At 35.9% G+C, this 17131-nt stretch overlaps 1 protein-coding gene across 17 annotated transcripts in view; it reads right to left on the reverse strand.

The window, feature by feature from the left end:
* Window positions 1-17131, reverse strand: part of MCTP1 (multiple C2 and transmembrane domain containing 1) — a 521742-nt gene that overhangs the window by 152498 nt on the left and 352113 nt on the right. For 15 of the 17 annotated variants that reach the window (XR_007127466.1, XM_047730108.1, XM_047730107.1 and 12 more), the window contains 5 exons: window positions 13574-13676; window positions 11699-11801; window positions 11259-11360; window positions 10803-10877; window positions 8654-8773 (listed from right to left, as the gene is read on the reverse strand). Coding sequence is in view for 16 of the 17 variants with exons in the window: in XM_047730108.1 (XP_047586064.1) it covers window positions 8654-8773; window positions 10803-10877; window positions 11259-11360; window positions 11699-11801; window positions 13574-13676 (503 nt within the window). In the remaining variant the exon portion in view is untranslated. Of the gene's footprint in view, window positions 1-8647; window positions 8774-10802; window positions 10878-11258; window positions 11361-11698; window positions 11802-13573; window positions 13677-17131 lie in introns of those variants that run through there. The other 2 variants (XM_047730101.1, XM_047730112.1) reach the window with 2 other exon arrangements.

Genomic DNA, 17131 nt, shown 5'->3' on the forward strand with positions numbered 1-17131 from the left:
TTACTTCACCAACATTTTATGACAAAACTGAATGATAGATTTCTTTTTTCAAACATGTAAGCATTGCCTGAAGTCTACTTGGCAAGAAATGTATAGAATGCTAACAATGGAAAGTACCCTAGAATTATTTGTGTAGAGCTAAGTGGAATATAAAACATCATATATTTATATATTGTTGATAAATTGCAATAGTAAAAGTTTTTTGATTTCTATGGGGAATTAGACAACTTGACATGCAAAATAGCCAGTAACATCTGTATCTTCACTGTTTTAAATGACTTTCCTATTCCTCAACCTTTTTCCTTCCCTTCCAATGAAGATCTAATAGGTCATCAAGCCTAACGAAGTATGCTTTTATATCTCTGATATAATGATATTCATTTAAGAATATAAAGAGTATCTACTAGTCATAAATACAGTGCAATGTATAGACAAAACCCATCAAACCCTCATAATGATGGAGGTTATATTACTTAGGCCAGAATTAATGTTCACCCCACTTCTCCATTTCAGTGAACCGCAACAATACACCCTTGGAATTGGTATAGAGAAGAAAACTCTCATGTGGGTTTTCTTAAGGGAAAGATGCAATTCGTTAATTTCTATGAAGCCAAACAAAATCCTTTCTTCAATTGGACTCTAATGTAGTTCAATAATTTTGTGTAGAGATCACAAATTATCTTTCTCTAGCCTGATTACCTACGGGAATAATTTCTATTGCATGCAAACTACAGAAAATCCAAACTAGACTTCACTACCAAAAGCACAAAAATAAAACATAGTTAACCTCACATTAAACCTCATTTACAAGCATGCATTCTCAGTGGGGGGGCAATATGGTACCCATGGGGACAAAAATTGGTTCATAGGGGAGAATTTAAAAAAATTAGATATTACAATGATTTGTGACCTTCCAAAACCCAACATTCCCTGAGAAAATCTTATTCCTTAGCATTTATTTTCTCTCATTTAACAAAAATTTTCTTCTTAAGGGGTTGAATATGGGGGGAAAAAACCCACTGAGAAATACTGACTTAAGATAAAATAAAAACCAAGTTTTATATCTAACATTTCTTTTTCATTCTTAAAATCAAGGTTGCCTTTCATTTTCACCCAACTATCTACTGACACTTCAATATAATTTCCATCTTTTTTTGCTTGTTAGCTTTGCTCTGATTTTCTCTTCATTACGTCCCTTTGAGCCTATAGCTGATGACTGGCGTGAACATGAGAATTGGTTACTCCTTCATTTTTCCTCTTACTGATCGCTGATGTTACCCCTTGCTGAGTGTTGGACCTCTGTTGTCATAGCAAAGGAGAAGGCACAATGTGGAGTTGTAACTCCCAGAACTGTTAACGGCAAGTTTAGCTACTAGGTGTACAACCAATTCTGACTGTAACGGTTAACGTCGTAAAATGAGGGCAAGAGAAGGAGCCACAACAACAACAACAAAAACAACAAAAGCAACCAGAAACAACTTTCTTAACATTTCAGGTCGGCTTCTCCCTTGGCAAATTAACTCTTTTTTTTTTTTTAAACATTTTTATCAACATAGGCAAATTAATTCTTAAGACATTCATAATTCTAAGGTATATCTTCATGACTGGCCAAAATAGAAAAATGGAACAAAAGAAAGCATTCTATGCCTATTTCTTAATATTTACCTGATACAAGGGGGCATGAAAATATGTGCAGAGTAAACTTACTGACTGAAGTATTTTAATGACCCCATTTCTGTGAAAATTTACAATCTTTCAGAGGAGTTATTACTTACTTTATAAAATCTTAGTGAAATAAATTATATAATTATCTCCTTCATTTAAATGTTTTTCTTTGCAAAAACACTTTACATGATAATATTTCACAACACAATGCGGCTTGCTCTTTTGTCACCAACAATTTAAAATTGAAGCTGGAAGGTAGAAAATTCTTCAGAGGACAAAAACACTGGTTTAGGAATCTGAGGACAGACCATGATTTCATTGTTTTATAATTTTTGATCCTTAAGTCAACTCAGTTATAAAATCTGGACCAAGCTGCATATTTGTAAAGGGTCTCATTAAGATCCCGAGGCTGAAACTACCTCAGAAGTAATGCTTGCGGCAAAGTGGGACAACAGCCATACAGCCAGGAGGAGACCACACTGAGCCCCTGGTGTCCCCGACTACCCCAGCGTTGGTTACACAAACCGTGAAGATTCACCAGAAGGCTAATTCCTGACTTCAATAAGGTATCACGGTTATGTTTGTGATATCTGCAGTTTATGTTTGATTATAAAATAGTGCAATAGCACTCCACCTGAGAAAAAGTGAAATAGTTTTAATTTTCCCCAAACCATCTATAGAAGAATATGTCCCAGATGACAGCATTTTACTATTTCCTACCTTCCGGGACAAAGGAAGGAGACTAGACTAGAGATAAGAGAAAAATGTGTGTGTGACATGCTGTAAGAATTAAATTCTTCTCTTTGTAAATAGACAATGAAATTTCAGAGGAATAAGCTTTTCAGAGAGTAGTAGACTGTGTGTCTTAGGTGATTATCTCCCTCCAAAGATAGGGAGGCCATTTTGCTGACATCTATGAAAACAGACAACAAAAAAAAGGGTGTTGGCATCATTTAAAGAGAACGATGCACTGATTTGAGGAGGTGCTGGCTTTGTAGATGGAACAGCTCAAATATGAAACAAAAAACTACACATTTAAATAGACCTATCAACTGAGCTAGAGAATCACTCCTCAAGAAGGATTAGAGAAATCTAGTCAAAATGTTTCATTCCATTAATACCTGATTTGCTACATTTCCTAAGATTCATGGTTGATTTCTAGCTAACTGTGATCAATCCTAAAACTCAACCCACTTCTAAATTGTGGTTCTTGAGGGGCTTTTATGCAATTGCCAAAATTGATATGCAGTGCTTTGTGAAAGGTACCACCTAAGAAAACCCAATTTTGTATAAGCCAATGCTTGAAATTTTTTTTTGAAAATTTCTTTTCTTCCTTGGAATTCAGATAAATTTTGGGGAAAGATGTAGAGTTTGAGTATCAACTTAAAGTATCAGTATATCCATATGAACTGGACACATAATCTATTTACTGAAAAGGAAGTTGTGGTACTGAAATCTTCAAGTTTCAATAGTCTTTGACCATGTGGAAGGAATTTTAGGTCATTTTGGAGGTATACTATCTTGTAAATCAGCAAAGTTCCAAATAGGCTTCCTTCTTTCTTCACACATTCGTAAAGGAAATGTTTAATGTACCTTTAAGCTTCGTATAATTAGATGGGAAGTATTGTTTTGTAAACTTAATAACTGTTTTCAGAGGAAAGCATAAATGAAGAAGGGCGGACAAAAGGAAAGTCTGATTTACATAATTTTAGGAAAATGAGAGAATGCAAGGATAGGACCATGAGTTATAGATCATTTTGCTTTAGTACTTGTTTCTTTGATTTTCGAGGGTCCTTCTGTTTTTGTTGTTGCAGGGAAAATAACAACAATTATGCCTGGAACATTTCCAATTTTTCTGCTTAGCACTAAAAAAATAATTGTAGCAACAACAACAACAAAGGCTTCTATAAAAATCATTTGAAAACTGCCATAGACTCAGAGTGTAATTTTGTTGGTGTGGTATTACTGGTGTCTCTTAAAAGATGAAAACAGAAATTTCTGTTGGAATCTTAAAGTTACCTTCCCTATGTCCAGTACAGTACAATACCCCCGACACTGCTTACTAACATGAATGCTGAGAATCGAACTACATGCAGATGTAGATAGGCTTTTGTTTTCACATTGATATTTCTTCTTAAACAGCATCCCCTTTTTTAGTCCTTGAACGTGAAGGCCACTGAAAATGTCCTTATTGTTTGTAATAACTTTTAGAAAAATCCATATGTTGTTTGATAGCGGCAGGCTTTCTCCACAGAAAATACTTGATACGGTATCCTCGCGAGCCTATTGTCCTCAGATCGTTGTATCATATTCCCAATGCCTGTGCAAGTTCAGTTCTTCCTCCCTTGCTGATGTTTCCTCCATTTTTTTTTTTTTAAATCATTTGGCTACACAGAGCTGCTTCATGTCATTCCTTGCATACATCATCTCTGTTTTTTTTTCTTTTCCTGAATAATGGCCCAGCTTTTCTGAGAGTAGCTGTTGTCCCGAGTGTGATCCTTTACTAAAATGGGGATTGAATGAAGGTGAAACACAAATTATCTGGAAGCAAAGGAAAACCAGGCGTTTGAAAGGGACCCAGAAAGGAACAAGTAATGAACCAGAGTGGCCTGGATGAATTGCTGGAAAGGGAATTCTCAGTTTTGACACAAAAGGAACACCAGGGATACCAAGGCAAACCCAGGTGGGGGGAGAGTCTCCGTAGGAAGCCTGCCTCATAGGCTGGTCAGTAGAGAGGGTGGAAGCCAGCAGCCTTCCAGATATGAACAGAAACAAATGTATTTTATGAGTAACAGTTAGGCATTCAAACATGCCCGTTCTGGAACACAAGGTACTCTGAGGGGTTGACATCCCTTCATAATTCATGTTCATTGTTTCTCTAAGTAAAATATGTGTCTCCCCGTAGTTATTCTGTTAGGAATTGTACTTTAAAGACAAGAGGACATTTTTGATAATGCACATCTTAAACTTTTCATTAAACTACCAAATTTAAATTCTACCTTTTTGTGCACTCTGACATTTTTGTCTGGCATTTTCATTAATTTTGCAACATACATAAATGTAGCTGAAATGTTAACTGATCAATACTTTGTCTCTCTCATGTAGCACTAGCGTTCCATTCCCTAAGGACCACACAGCAGAACAGAAATTAAATGTGTAAAATATCAAATGTTACTGTTAAACACAGCGGCACTCACTGTACAACGACAGAAAAGGCTAAAACAATTCCAAATGGACAGATGGTACCACAAATTATCTACAATCACATTTAAAGATTAAAGTTTGTCCTGTAAAATAATTCTCTGACACACACTGAAGTGTGTCCTTTTACTGATAGCTCAGTTGTCCAATTATTTTTGTGCTCATTACAGTGAGAAATGACAGTACTGAAGAGAAAGAGAGTGTGCACTCTGGTTTTTTTTTCCGTGTTGCACCCACTGACATCCACGAGAACACAAATGTCTGGTCAAGAGCCTGATGAAAATTAGACCCAATTTATGAGACATTTCCACGTCTACAATAGATGATTCCGAAAGATGAGCAGGGCCTTCCGCGCCACACACGTCTGTGTGTGCTCTTAGGCATACAATATTCATAGTAAAATTTAAAAACCTAATTCACAGCACACAATAACAAGGACATTCCCAGGAACATGCTCGCCTCTATTTATCCCTCACCTCCCAGGCCGACTGCAGCTTCTAATCTCGGCGGCCGGCTCTGTCTCTTCCCCAGAACACATAGGCAGTGCCAGAGAGGCCGCAGCAGCGTTAACCCTGCATTTCTTACGCTTTCCACTTTAATGGACACTGGGACCAAAAAAATGATTGTTTTTCCATTTTGATTTCATTATTCTACATTTATTTTTGGATAGAAAATTAGCAAAGAAAAAGAAAACGGAATAGGGGGGAAAAAAGGCACTTAAACATTATAAAGTTTACTGATCTGGGCCTAAAACCAAGCCACATAATGGTACAAATGCGTGTGCTCCGTGAAGCAGCTGCATTTATGAAAAAGTGGGCCAAGTGGAACCAATATTATAATAATAGACCCGAGATCCATCAACAGGGAATGATGGGAACAATATGTTTGTAACAATGGGGTGCTGCTTATACTCCTCTCTTAATGGAAAGCAGTTCTTTTCAATAAACTGGCCTAAAAGGCTCCAGTTATGCAATGAGATCTTTGAAACATTTCCTTTTTAAATACATCATTTCATATCTGTAAGACGAAGCAAAATCCTACAACAGTTTTTTTTTTTTTTCCCCCTGAACTGTTATGATACTTAAATTACAAGGTGTATATTTTAAAAGCTCCTTTGGAAAGAAAATAGTATCTGTTATGCACTTTGGGCAAGGTTCTTTTCTGTGCCTCAGTTTTTTCCTCTGTATATCGGGAAAATAGTAGTATCTCTCTTATAATTAGGTTAGTAGGGAATATTAGATTCATTTATTCATGAAAAGCACTTTCATGCCTTAGCGCCTATAGAACAATTTCCTGGCACATAAATGCTCAGCAAGTATGAGTTGTTGTTGTTATTATATAGAGGATTATTATGTTATATATATATTACATATATATTTGTTGTTATATATATAACATATTATGGATATGTTAGTTGTTATTATATAGAGGATTGTATTACTACATATGAGTTGTTATATATATGACATGTATAACATATATCTAGCATATATAACATATTATTATACATGAGTTGTTATTATATAGAGGATTATTATATTATTATTTAGAGGATTCAGTTCATTATAATTTAATTGAAGGTCTAGGGAAAATTGCTGCAGAGCATTAATCTGTGCCTATCATCATTTAATAACCAGCTTTACTAGAGCAAAGCCTTATCATTCAAGAAGACTTACTCCACTTTAGAAAAAATTTTCAGACCGATCGCTGGTTACTGGCTGGCCTACTGATTCAGATAGCCATTTATATTGGGAGCCTGCCAAGTGCTAGATACTTTACTCTGCAAGTGATGCTGGAGTACCAAGGTGGAAAAGGCAGGCCCCCCTTCTCATGGAATGCCCAGCTCAGGTCTAGATAAACGCAGTCCAGTTCTGCCATTCGTGATTCCAATCACATTCAGTAGATCATGATTTGGTGCTTCTACTCAATGAACCAGTTAATACTACCGTTTCCTCTCGAAAGTACTCTTACTGCCCATTCACATGCAGCTTGTGAGGCCTCTTTTCTCACCGGCAGTGTCTGCAGGGCCCTTTCCTACCTTCGCGCTGGCCTCCCCCCTCTTTCGCAAGCATCTTGCGTTCAGTTTGTGTTTTGTACAACCAAGGCTGTTGATAGATGATATTATCATCTTCCCTCCCTGGTGAACTTTGATTCCCTTACTGAGAAACCACTCAGGTATTATCAGATAACTGTACTGAAGTTTCTCGGACTTTCAGTGCCTGATTTTTTTTGTTTTTTTAATCAGAAGAAAATTGGGGGAAAATGTCTGCCATCTTGAATTGATTTCAAGTGACCTCGAGAAGCCAGAGGGAGTTTATGAAGACTTACACAACATACTGTCATATTAAAGCATTTAAAATGAATGTTCCTGAACAAATGACATAATTACAGAGATTTCTCTGTTTTCAAATTTCACCAATTGTTGTGGGGAATGACTTTGGAAAGAGTGAATCAAAGATGGCATCATGGCATTTTCAGGAGAATATTACTGCATCTGTTACAAGGCCCCGTGGAACCTGGAAGTAATGGCATAAAATATGCACAGAAACTCAGTATCATTTTTCCCCATTAACATCACGGTGCCCCTATGATAGTGAAAAATCATAATAAAGTTTGCTTAACTGTACTTCAATGTATTTATTTCATAAAGGCACGAAATAAAAGAATATTGAAAGAGGCAGATTTTCTTTTCTAAATTTTAATGATGGCAATCGCTTTCTTTAAGGAGACAACAACATGTCTATGGGAGGCTGGCTGCCTAACTTTCTGGTAACTTACAACACAAAGGGACATACTCACTCTTTGTTCCATGTGCTCAGACATTAATGAAAGTCCCATACAAGGCCAGAGAGGAGGACAGACCTCAGAGTGCTAAACAGATGTGCATACACTCATTTGAATGGTAATACTAAAATGTTGATTTGTTACTATAATTAAGGCTCTTCTTGTAAGGTCCCATAACAAAGTCATATTCTGCTAACCTGGAAACTATAAGAAAGCATAAGATACTCATATTCTAACAAATATGACAATAAAAGAAAGGATTTCGAAAGAAGGACTCCACTTCAGACTGAAATCCTGAATAAGCAAAACTCATGTGAGAGCAGAAAATCCCAGCTAAAGCTCAGAGGAAAGTATTCTCTCAGATTTTCGAGCTCTGCAAGTTGGTCCCATCAGCAGTTTTTAAATAACCAAAGTAAAAGGCCACAAGATGAACATTGTTAGAGGACTATTTGGATCTATCAAATTCTCACTTGTGCCTTTTTAAAAACTGAAAATCTCAGAAACAATAAAACGTCTCTTAAATAGGTCACATCCACTTCCAATTGACTCACGTAAATTTACATTACCAACCAACATCCTACTGCCAACAATTTTCCTATTTTGAGGGAAAAAAAAATCTGTAGAACAATAAAATTAAAATGAGGGTGGTCAAGATTATTAATTTTTTTTTAACACGAAGGACTTTTCTTGGCTCTGTTATTGGGATTTGGAATTATGCAATATGTAAAATTTTCCTTTTTAACTGTCACGGAGAAAAGTATATATTGGCTGAGATATCTTGCCTTCCGGAAGTCTGGCGGGGGAGGGGGGGATGTATATTCTTGGACTCGGACCTTGAACGATCCATCAGGTTCCTGCCCACGGCAAATCTGTCCAGTCAAGTCTTAAAATAGGAGTTTTAAAATGGCCACATGCACATAACTGTTACTATAGCCACAGAAACATGCAGCTATGATTACTGAATTTAATGAATAACAATGTAAGTAATAAAGAATTATCATACCACAAAAGCAGCGAGGCTCCTTGGGGGTGAGTCCCAGTCAAAGCAACTATTAACGAAGTATGCAGCGTTTACAAGCACCATGACACAGCGCTTCATTCTGATAAAGTTTCTTAGTAGCAGCTGTAAGGAAGATGAAAATATTATCAGAATTTGCAAGACCAAAAACCATCAGATATGGTACAAAATTCTTCAAGCTTAGTGTGATTTAAAAAGGATTCAGAAAGTTAATAAAGTTGTAAGAGTATACCAAGCAATTTGGCTCACGAGTTAAAGGAATAGAAGTATGTCTGGTGAGAGTAGAAAGAACTGAATTACAAGAGCAATTTCTTAGTGAAATATGTTTTCTTAAATAATATTATTATGTGGGTTGGGCTACCTTTGTTCAAAAGGAAAAAAAATCTCTGATAGATTAAAAACATTTATATACTGTGAACCTTTAATACATTTTCTAACTCTTCAATCTCATTGTGATTTTAAGATTCTTTAAATGCTTTTTAACTTCAAGATATTTCACAGTGAAATGATAACAGAAAATGTTTTAATTTCATGTCTGGAGAAAAACCTGTCAAGTATTGCTTTATTACAGAAAACAAAATTTTCACCATTTTTGTAAGAATCTCCCTTATTTACTATCAATTTTTCAGCCTCTGTCTCTTGGTCTCTCTCTCAGACTCTCTTTCTCTCTCTCTTTTCCACAATCAATTTAACCTATATTTTCTCATTGCTTTTTCATAACTTTGGAGTTAGAAAAAAATTTATGGTATCCAATTGCTTTACAAAATCTTTCATTAAAAAGGTGCATGAGAACTGATAGCATCTAAATCTAACATTTAAAACAAGACGTGACTACAACCATAAAAAGAATAGCCCCTATACTAGATGATGGTACAAAAAATGATCTACAGTTCTGTTAATAATTAGAATATTATGTCTGCAGGTTAATAATTTGCTAATGCCAAATACACTTCAATACTGGTGTGGTATTTTAAAGAAGTAGTTATGTAAAGCCTCCTGAGGTCATTTGGAAAAAATACGTATATGTGTGTATATAAATATAGATGCATGGAAAGGCATACCAGTTTTAACAAGTTCTTAAAATTGAAATTCTTTCATGAAAATAGTCACCCTATTGTTTCCTTCCTTGCTTCCTCCCCTGATCACCTTCCTTTTAGAGCTACTTTTATTACTTTTATCTATAATTGTGAAAAAAGTGTAATCTGTATTTCTATTTAGATAGATATTACATTTGTAATTCATGCACTGTCTTTAAACAACCCAAGATCCCACTGTTTATGGTGAATTGATTAGATTAAAAACAAAACTAATTTTAGTCTTCTAATAGCACAGAAAATTGTTAAATATTTTAACACACACAAATGAGTTCTGTAAACTTTATAGCCATAGCAAAAACATTTTATTTTAGCTGCGTTAATTGGAAGTAAACATCTTTTTAAGGAGGTAGCTTAGCACCCTTTCTTAATTTGATATCAAACCTAATTTAAATCTCCATCTAATTACGAGATATAGAGCCTTACTTAAAATGTCGTCATGACAGAAAAATCAGATGTGCTGATTTTCCATTTTCTTAGCTAAAAGTGCCAATAAAAGTTCACTTCTAAAAGTCCATAGCCAAAATCTAATTAACAGGAAGGTTTCCCTTAAAAGATGGAGCCCCCTCTCTTGTGGATTAGAGGGAAGAGCATTACCCAGGGCTCGATTTACACACACCTGCATCATACCTGTGGGTGGTCTGGACATTTATTTGAACCTCAGCCTTTGGTGTTCTCATTTACACATTCCATGGCAATCAGACAGTATTTTATGTTCAAAATGATCAGTCTTTGGCTAATGCATGAATACATATCCATTCTACGCAACGCCTACAGTATCCCCTCTCCATTCTGACCACCCCCATCCAATTTATTAGTATGGTATTGTCCTTGTTTGATCTCTTACGGAAAGGAAGGGAAGAGAGAGAGAAAGAAAAAAGAAAAGAAAAGAAAGAAAAGAGCCGTTTCCCATAAGTAGATGATTAAAATCCCCTAGTCTTCCCCCCTCCACACTTCCAAAGTTTATTTGAATTTACCTAGATGTTTTTACAGATATAATCAGGTCTTCCCAGAGGGATTAATCTTGCCTTGCTTTTTACCTGTTTAGAGAGTCTGTTTTCCTCTTCAATGTACTTCTGTTCTTTGGGTATTAATGTTCGTAAGCTGGCTTTCACCTATACATCAACATATGTGTCTGTTATGGATTCATATATTACAAATGTTTACAAGTTTTTTCACGCAGTTCAATTTGCAATAATTTCTAAAGTTTCAAAGTCCTGGCTGCTGTGCTCATAAAATATAAATGTATACAGTGGCACATGCACGCGCTTCCGTTTCTTACGCCGGCAGGCAGCCGCCGCGGCACAGCCGCAGTGGCAGCCGCCAACTATAACAGAAAGTGTGGCTGTGCCAGCCAGTGGCAGAAGCGTATTCTCCAGGATACATCAAGGTTTAGAGAAAATGAGGAATGACAGAAATTCTCTACAAATCAGGAACAAAAGCTTTCATGAAACTGAACTCTTTAGCAGTACAAAAAAGCCAAAGTTAAGACTTACAGCATTAAAAATCACATCTATTTCAAGATAGATGACCCCCTTTGTTGGCCCTGTCAGCTGCTTGTTTTTCAAGACGTAGGCTTTCTGTTCACCATTTTGAATCTGCGGGAAAAGGACATGACAGCCGTCTGTCTCGCGGTCTCTACTGAATACACTCCCTCGGTGACCTTTGACCCCCAGCTGCTGAAACTGACAGAGAACCCAAAACAACTGTGGCAATTCTGACAAGTACCTGTTCATTACCAGGATCAAGTCTGTCAGGAAAAATTAACTATCATGGGATTCAACATGGCCGTGAATTGAGTATGTTAAAATTTTTAGTGTTCTTATTACAGACCTTGGTTGAGAAATGACAGATACAGAGCTGAGGTGTTTTTTTTTTTTTTTTTTTCCTTGAGCAAAAGCAACACAGAGCAGTGTGTCAGGTGAATAAAACTTACAGACAGCAATGGTATAGCAACTTTGCCCAGAAAGTCAGCACTTCGATCCCGATCTTCATCATAAACTGTCACTTCAAGAACTGAATGGATATCTTTAATGTTGCTGCATAATAAATATATGTAAGAAGAAAAGACTTCATCAGTGGGGGACAAGAACAAAAATGCTTTTGAAAATTAAGATGGCTCCAGCTGATTTTGTGTGTATGCGTTTTTATGTATGCTATTTGCATACACATATACAAGGTAGCTTGGTATCTGACAGAATTTCCCATAATGCACCTTTGTAGACTACAGTGATGGTTCTATTATCTGGAACTTTGAACACTTTTGTAATTTCAAGTTATAATTTTTTAATGAAATATAATTTTCCATCTGGATGGGCACAGGATTAGTGTAAAAAAAATCAATGAGTGGCACAGACGTTTTTGAGACTTTCACCTCTCATTATTATCACAATAATTCCTACTTCCTATTAACCCCATGCAAAACTCCACCAAATTTCATATCAGCAAGTCACAGTATATTTCATAAAATTTTTTTTGTTGTTGTTTGTAATAGTAGGACATCTCCCTTGTTTACAGTTCTTACCAAAACATTGACTTATTTCTGGTAAAAATTAACCAATACAGAAAACAAAATGGAGAAAATGTAACATTGATAGCTACTGTACCACCCCAGAGTTTAGAAATTAAATATGTCCCATTATGTTCCAAAGACAACGTATGTTAATAAACAACTGTGTGAGCTCTTCATTTCTGTTTCTGAAAAAATAAACCCCGATTGCTGGCAGCATTTATTCTTTGATCAAACTGTTTACCAAGAAAACATGAATTAAGAGAAAACAAAAAAAAAATGAATATATTCATTACTGAAAGACTGCAACCACATGTGAGAAGAGGCTTTATCGGGGCACAATCAATTAATGGCTTTGATAATAATCAAACCTATTCATTCAATTATGCATTCCAGAGAAAAACACTCTCAACAACCTTCTTAGGAGTGCAAGTCTCCTGACTAGGCTTTCATCTCTTATAAAAATGTGGAATTCCTTAAAGATAAATTGGTCAGATAATTAAATCTGATTAGTTACTAACTCTTAAGCAGAGACATTATAAGACATTAATGAGGAATTTAGCAGTTTTCATATACAAAAAAATAAAACTATGTTAGAAAACTTTTAAGAAGGACTCTGTTTGGAGAGTTTTCCTTTGTTCAGGGTTCATTTCTAAAGCCCAGTTTAAAACACACACACACACACACACACACACACACACACACACACTCTGTCTCTCTCTCTCTCTCTGAATTTAGGAGATACTAAGGTGTAGAACAGCATCTTTTATAGTGTGTGGTCAAAAGATTTATAAACTTTTTTAAAACAAAAGGAAAATTAACCCAAATGGTGTTCTGATAACTAGGACAATACTTAATATTCTTATTGTACCAAAATGCAACAAAGCAAAGCCAAAGCATCTCTGAATTCGAGACTGGATTGTTTGCTGATTTGAGCAATGGAACAAATAGAGCTTTGTCCTCCCTGGTGTCAATGCAGTTGGGGAGAATTTCAATAGAAAATGTAAAAGGAAGAAGCGGTATGGCAATTCAGTTAATGGGAGCAAAATCCTTCATCAAACCATATAAAAATCGCAGTTAAAAAACAAAAACAAAAACTGTGAAAACAAAGAAAAATGGCATACTCTTTCCCCAGGTCTCACTGTCAGAAAGGTATTACAATTGTGATATTCGCTGTTGCTAGCAGAGGCAGGCTAGATGCAGAGCTGCTCATCAGTTAAGAATAAACACACATACAAAGATCTCAAAAATAAATATTATTAGCTCCATTTTTGAAAGGAGCTCAAGGTAACAATTACTTACAACGTGAAGATTTTGTTCCACTCGGGATTGAGATTTTTGTAGACGGTATGTGTCAGTAGCCTATCATTGTTCAGCTCAACTACACAAAATGGGTCACTTTTACCTACAAGAGATTTAGGGGGAACATTTTTAGTATAAATAACACCCACAGTTCACGGTGTCATGATCATGGCCACATCGCTTTCCTGAAAATTTTTATGAAAAATGAAAAGTAACGTGCAACTTAAAAAATTTAAACATCAAAATAGAGTTAGATGTAACTGGAGGGCATTAACAATAGGTGTAATTCACAGCAAATTAGAACCTGAAAAAAAGGAGGAGAGAGGAAAGTATACAACTGATATTTCAATTTGTACTTTTTTTTTTTTTACAAAAAGCGAAATAATTATTATGAGAGAAAATAGGATGCATGTCCATCCCTCACTCAGTTTTTCTTTAGTGCTAGAAAGATCATTTGAAAGGGTCAACCCCTTCACTTCTACGCATATATTTTCCAACTCCGCCGACTCATTAGTAACTCTTAACAGAAGTTTCTTAACAAGTTTATGTTGCAAAAACTGCTATGTTACGGAATGACACCACTGTAAGGTGACTTTAAATTCCCTCCTAAAATATCTCTGGCCTCACAGGAAGGTAAATTAGACCCTCGGAGGCAGAAAAAATTCTGCCATTTGAAACTTAACCTCGACGACCAATCTGCATGTTAAACAGCAATATTTTTTTGTCCATTGAGAGTAAAGAATTAGAAAGTTATCATCTGTTTACAGTGAGTCTGTTCTGCCATAACCAAATCTTGTCCATTTGGCAATTATATTTTGCGATATTCTCAATATTTTGTAATGTCATGTCTTGTATTATAAGAACCCCATAAAGTCAGAAGCTCTATGGGGGCAGCATTAATGATATTAGTGCAGCATGTAATTTGTTTGATACCTTATACAAATGACAATGAAATCAATATTTAGACAAAGCTGTCCAGAGGTCATATCTTTTAAACTACAATATTGATTTAGACTACATACGAGGTTAATGTGCATATTATTAACTTTAATGATAAAGAATAATTGTTTTAAATGCATTGTGAATTGTAGTCACAGTAGTTTACACTTCTACGAAAGCTTAAATATCATTGAAGATTTTCAATTAAATTTTAATAGGAAGGAATCCATTAGCTCTCAGCGACAGAGAAGCCACATATTCCCACACAGCAGTGTATTTACTTTCCATATTGCAATTCTTAAAATGAGCCGTACAAACTTTGACTCACCTTTAATCTAATTTATTAGTTATATAATAATAAAAAAAAAAGGAGTAAATATATGTGAGTTAGTTCAGGTGTCTCATATACCCCAGGATGCTTGCATAATTTAGCAATATGGTAGTCTTCTCAATTTTTGGTCTTGGGAACAATTTTGAGTAAAGAATAGAGAATCGAAAGTCTTTGGGGTCTGTTGACATTTTTATTTCTGTCTTCGGATCTGCATTATCCTTTTTTTTTTTTTTAAACTCATACACACATACACACCATCAACAACAGAACTCATAAAGAACAGTTTGTTCATTAAAACACAATGCAAAAGGCTTTATTTGCTACATCAAGAATTTTATTGTCTTCCATAGAATTTAGGTACAAACATGAAAAGTAGATTCAAACAATTTTGAAAACCTTATTCTTTGAAAACCTTATTCTTAAGGTCCATATTAAGTCTTTTCACCTAGCTTTGTACCTGGGTGATATGCATACCATAAGAAAGAGGACACACACGGGCGCCTGGGTGGCTCAGTGGGTTAAGCCTCTGCCTTCGGCTCAGGTCATGATCTCAGGGTCCTGGGATCGAGGCCCGCATCGGGCTCTCTGCTCGGCAGGGAGCCTGCTTCCTCCTCTCTCTCTACCTGCCTCTCTGCCTGCTTGTGATCTCTCTCTGTCAAATAAATAAATAAAATCTTTAAAAAAAAAAAAAGAAAAAAAAAAGAAAGAGGACACACACCACCACATCAAATAATTTATAAAAGGGTTGGAGAGATAAAACATATCTACCTCTGATGATCAAAGAGAAAATTAAAGCCATATTTAATAGAAATTCATGTCAAAAACATCACTATTCTGTCATCACCTTAAACAGAACTTTAGAGTAAGTGATTAGTGTTGGTAACTTTTATTTAAAAGACAAGGGGAGCATTCATACTCTTCCTGGGACCTCCTTTTAATTTTTCTCATATATGTGTACATTCATGTAAATCTTAATTTAGTAAAAAGACAAAACAAAACAAAACAAAAAACCAACTATAGAATGATAGCACTTCTGAGCATTTCTGTTTCCTCATTTTCACTTGCTTTAACTTCAATTACTATTGTATTTCAATTGATTTGGTTTTACTTGCCCTCAAGTGATCAGCAATGTGTAACAGACTCAGTCAAAACTGTCCCAATTCTTCAATAGAAAAACAAAAGAACAAACTCCAGAGACTAATATCTAGCGGAAAAACATTTTACTTTATTTTTATTGCCCAGCGTGGAGCCCAACACGGGGCTCGAACTCATGACTATGAGATCAAGACCGGAGTTGAGATCAAGAGTCAGACACCTAACCAACTGAGCCACTCAGGTGCCCTGAAAAAAATTTTACTTAAAACTTCTACCAGCAGGGGCGCCTGGGTGCCTCAGTGGGTTAAGCCTCTGCCTTCCGCTCAGGTCATGATCTCAGGGTCCTGGAATCGAGCCCTGCATCGGGCTCTCTGCTCAGCAGGGAGTCTGCTTCCCCGCCCCTCTCTCTGCTTGCCTCTCTGCCTACTTGTAATCTCCATCTGTCAAATAAATAAATAAAATCTTTAAAAACAACAACAACAACAACAACAAAAACTTCTACCAGCAGAGGATGAAAAACTTTACTTGATTTTTTTCTTCCTATACACAATTGTGTAAGAGACTTTCAACCACATGGAAAGTCTCTTAAATCACCACTTTCTTTATTATTCTATCTATATTTGCTGACAAAAAATCTGGAGTCTTAAAGAAATGAAGACACTGAAGCCCTAGAGACAATGCCACACCCATCAAAAATAGTGCGAGCACCTTCTGAGGCCAATTCTCAGTCATTTTGCTAGATTAAATTCAGGGGCATTCTATCATTGGCAAAAATATTCTCTTACATGTACCTGCTTTTAACTTGAAATGGGTAAGCAAGGTAATTTTTAAGAGATCATATTAAACACTGTACCAAATGTAATGGTACTTACATTAAAAAAAAAGAGAGACTTTTGCCTTAGACCAAACTACCATTTAACATAGCTCTAATAAAATATATTTAAATGTGGGGTGCCTGGGTGGCTCAGTCGGTTAAGTGTTGACTCTTGACTCTTGATTTTAGCTTAGGTCATGATCTCAGGGTCCTGAGATCGAGCCCTGCCTTGGGCTCTGCACTCGGCGTGGAATCTCCTTGATATTTTCCCTCTCCCTCTCCCTCTGCTCCTCCCTGCACTCTCTCTGTCTAAATAAATAAATAAAATCTTAAAAAAAATTATCTATATCTATATGTATGTGTGTGTGTGTCTGTGTGT

This window comes from Lutra lutra, chromosome 5 (assembly GCF_902655055.1).
Source record: "Lutra lutra chromosome 5, mLutLut1.2, whole genome shotgun sequence".
NCBI lineage: Eukaryota > Metazoa > Chordata > Mammalia > Carnivora > Mustelidae > Lutra > Lutra lutra.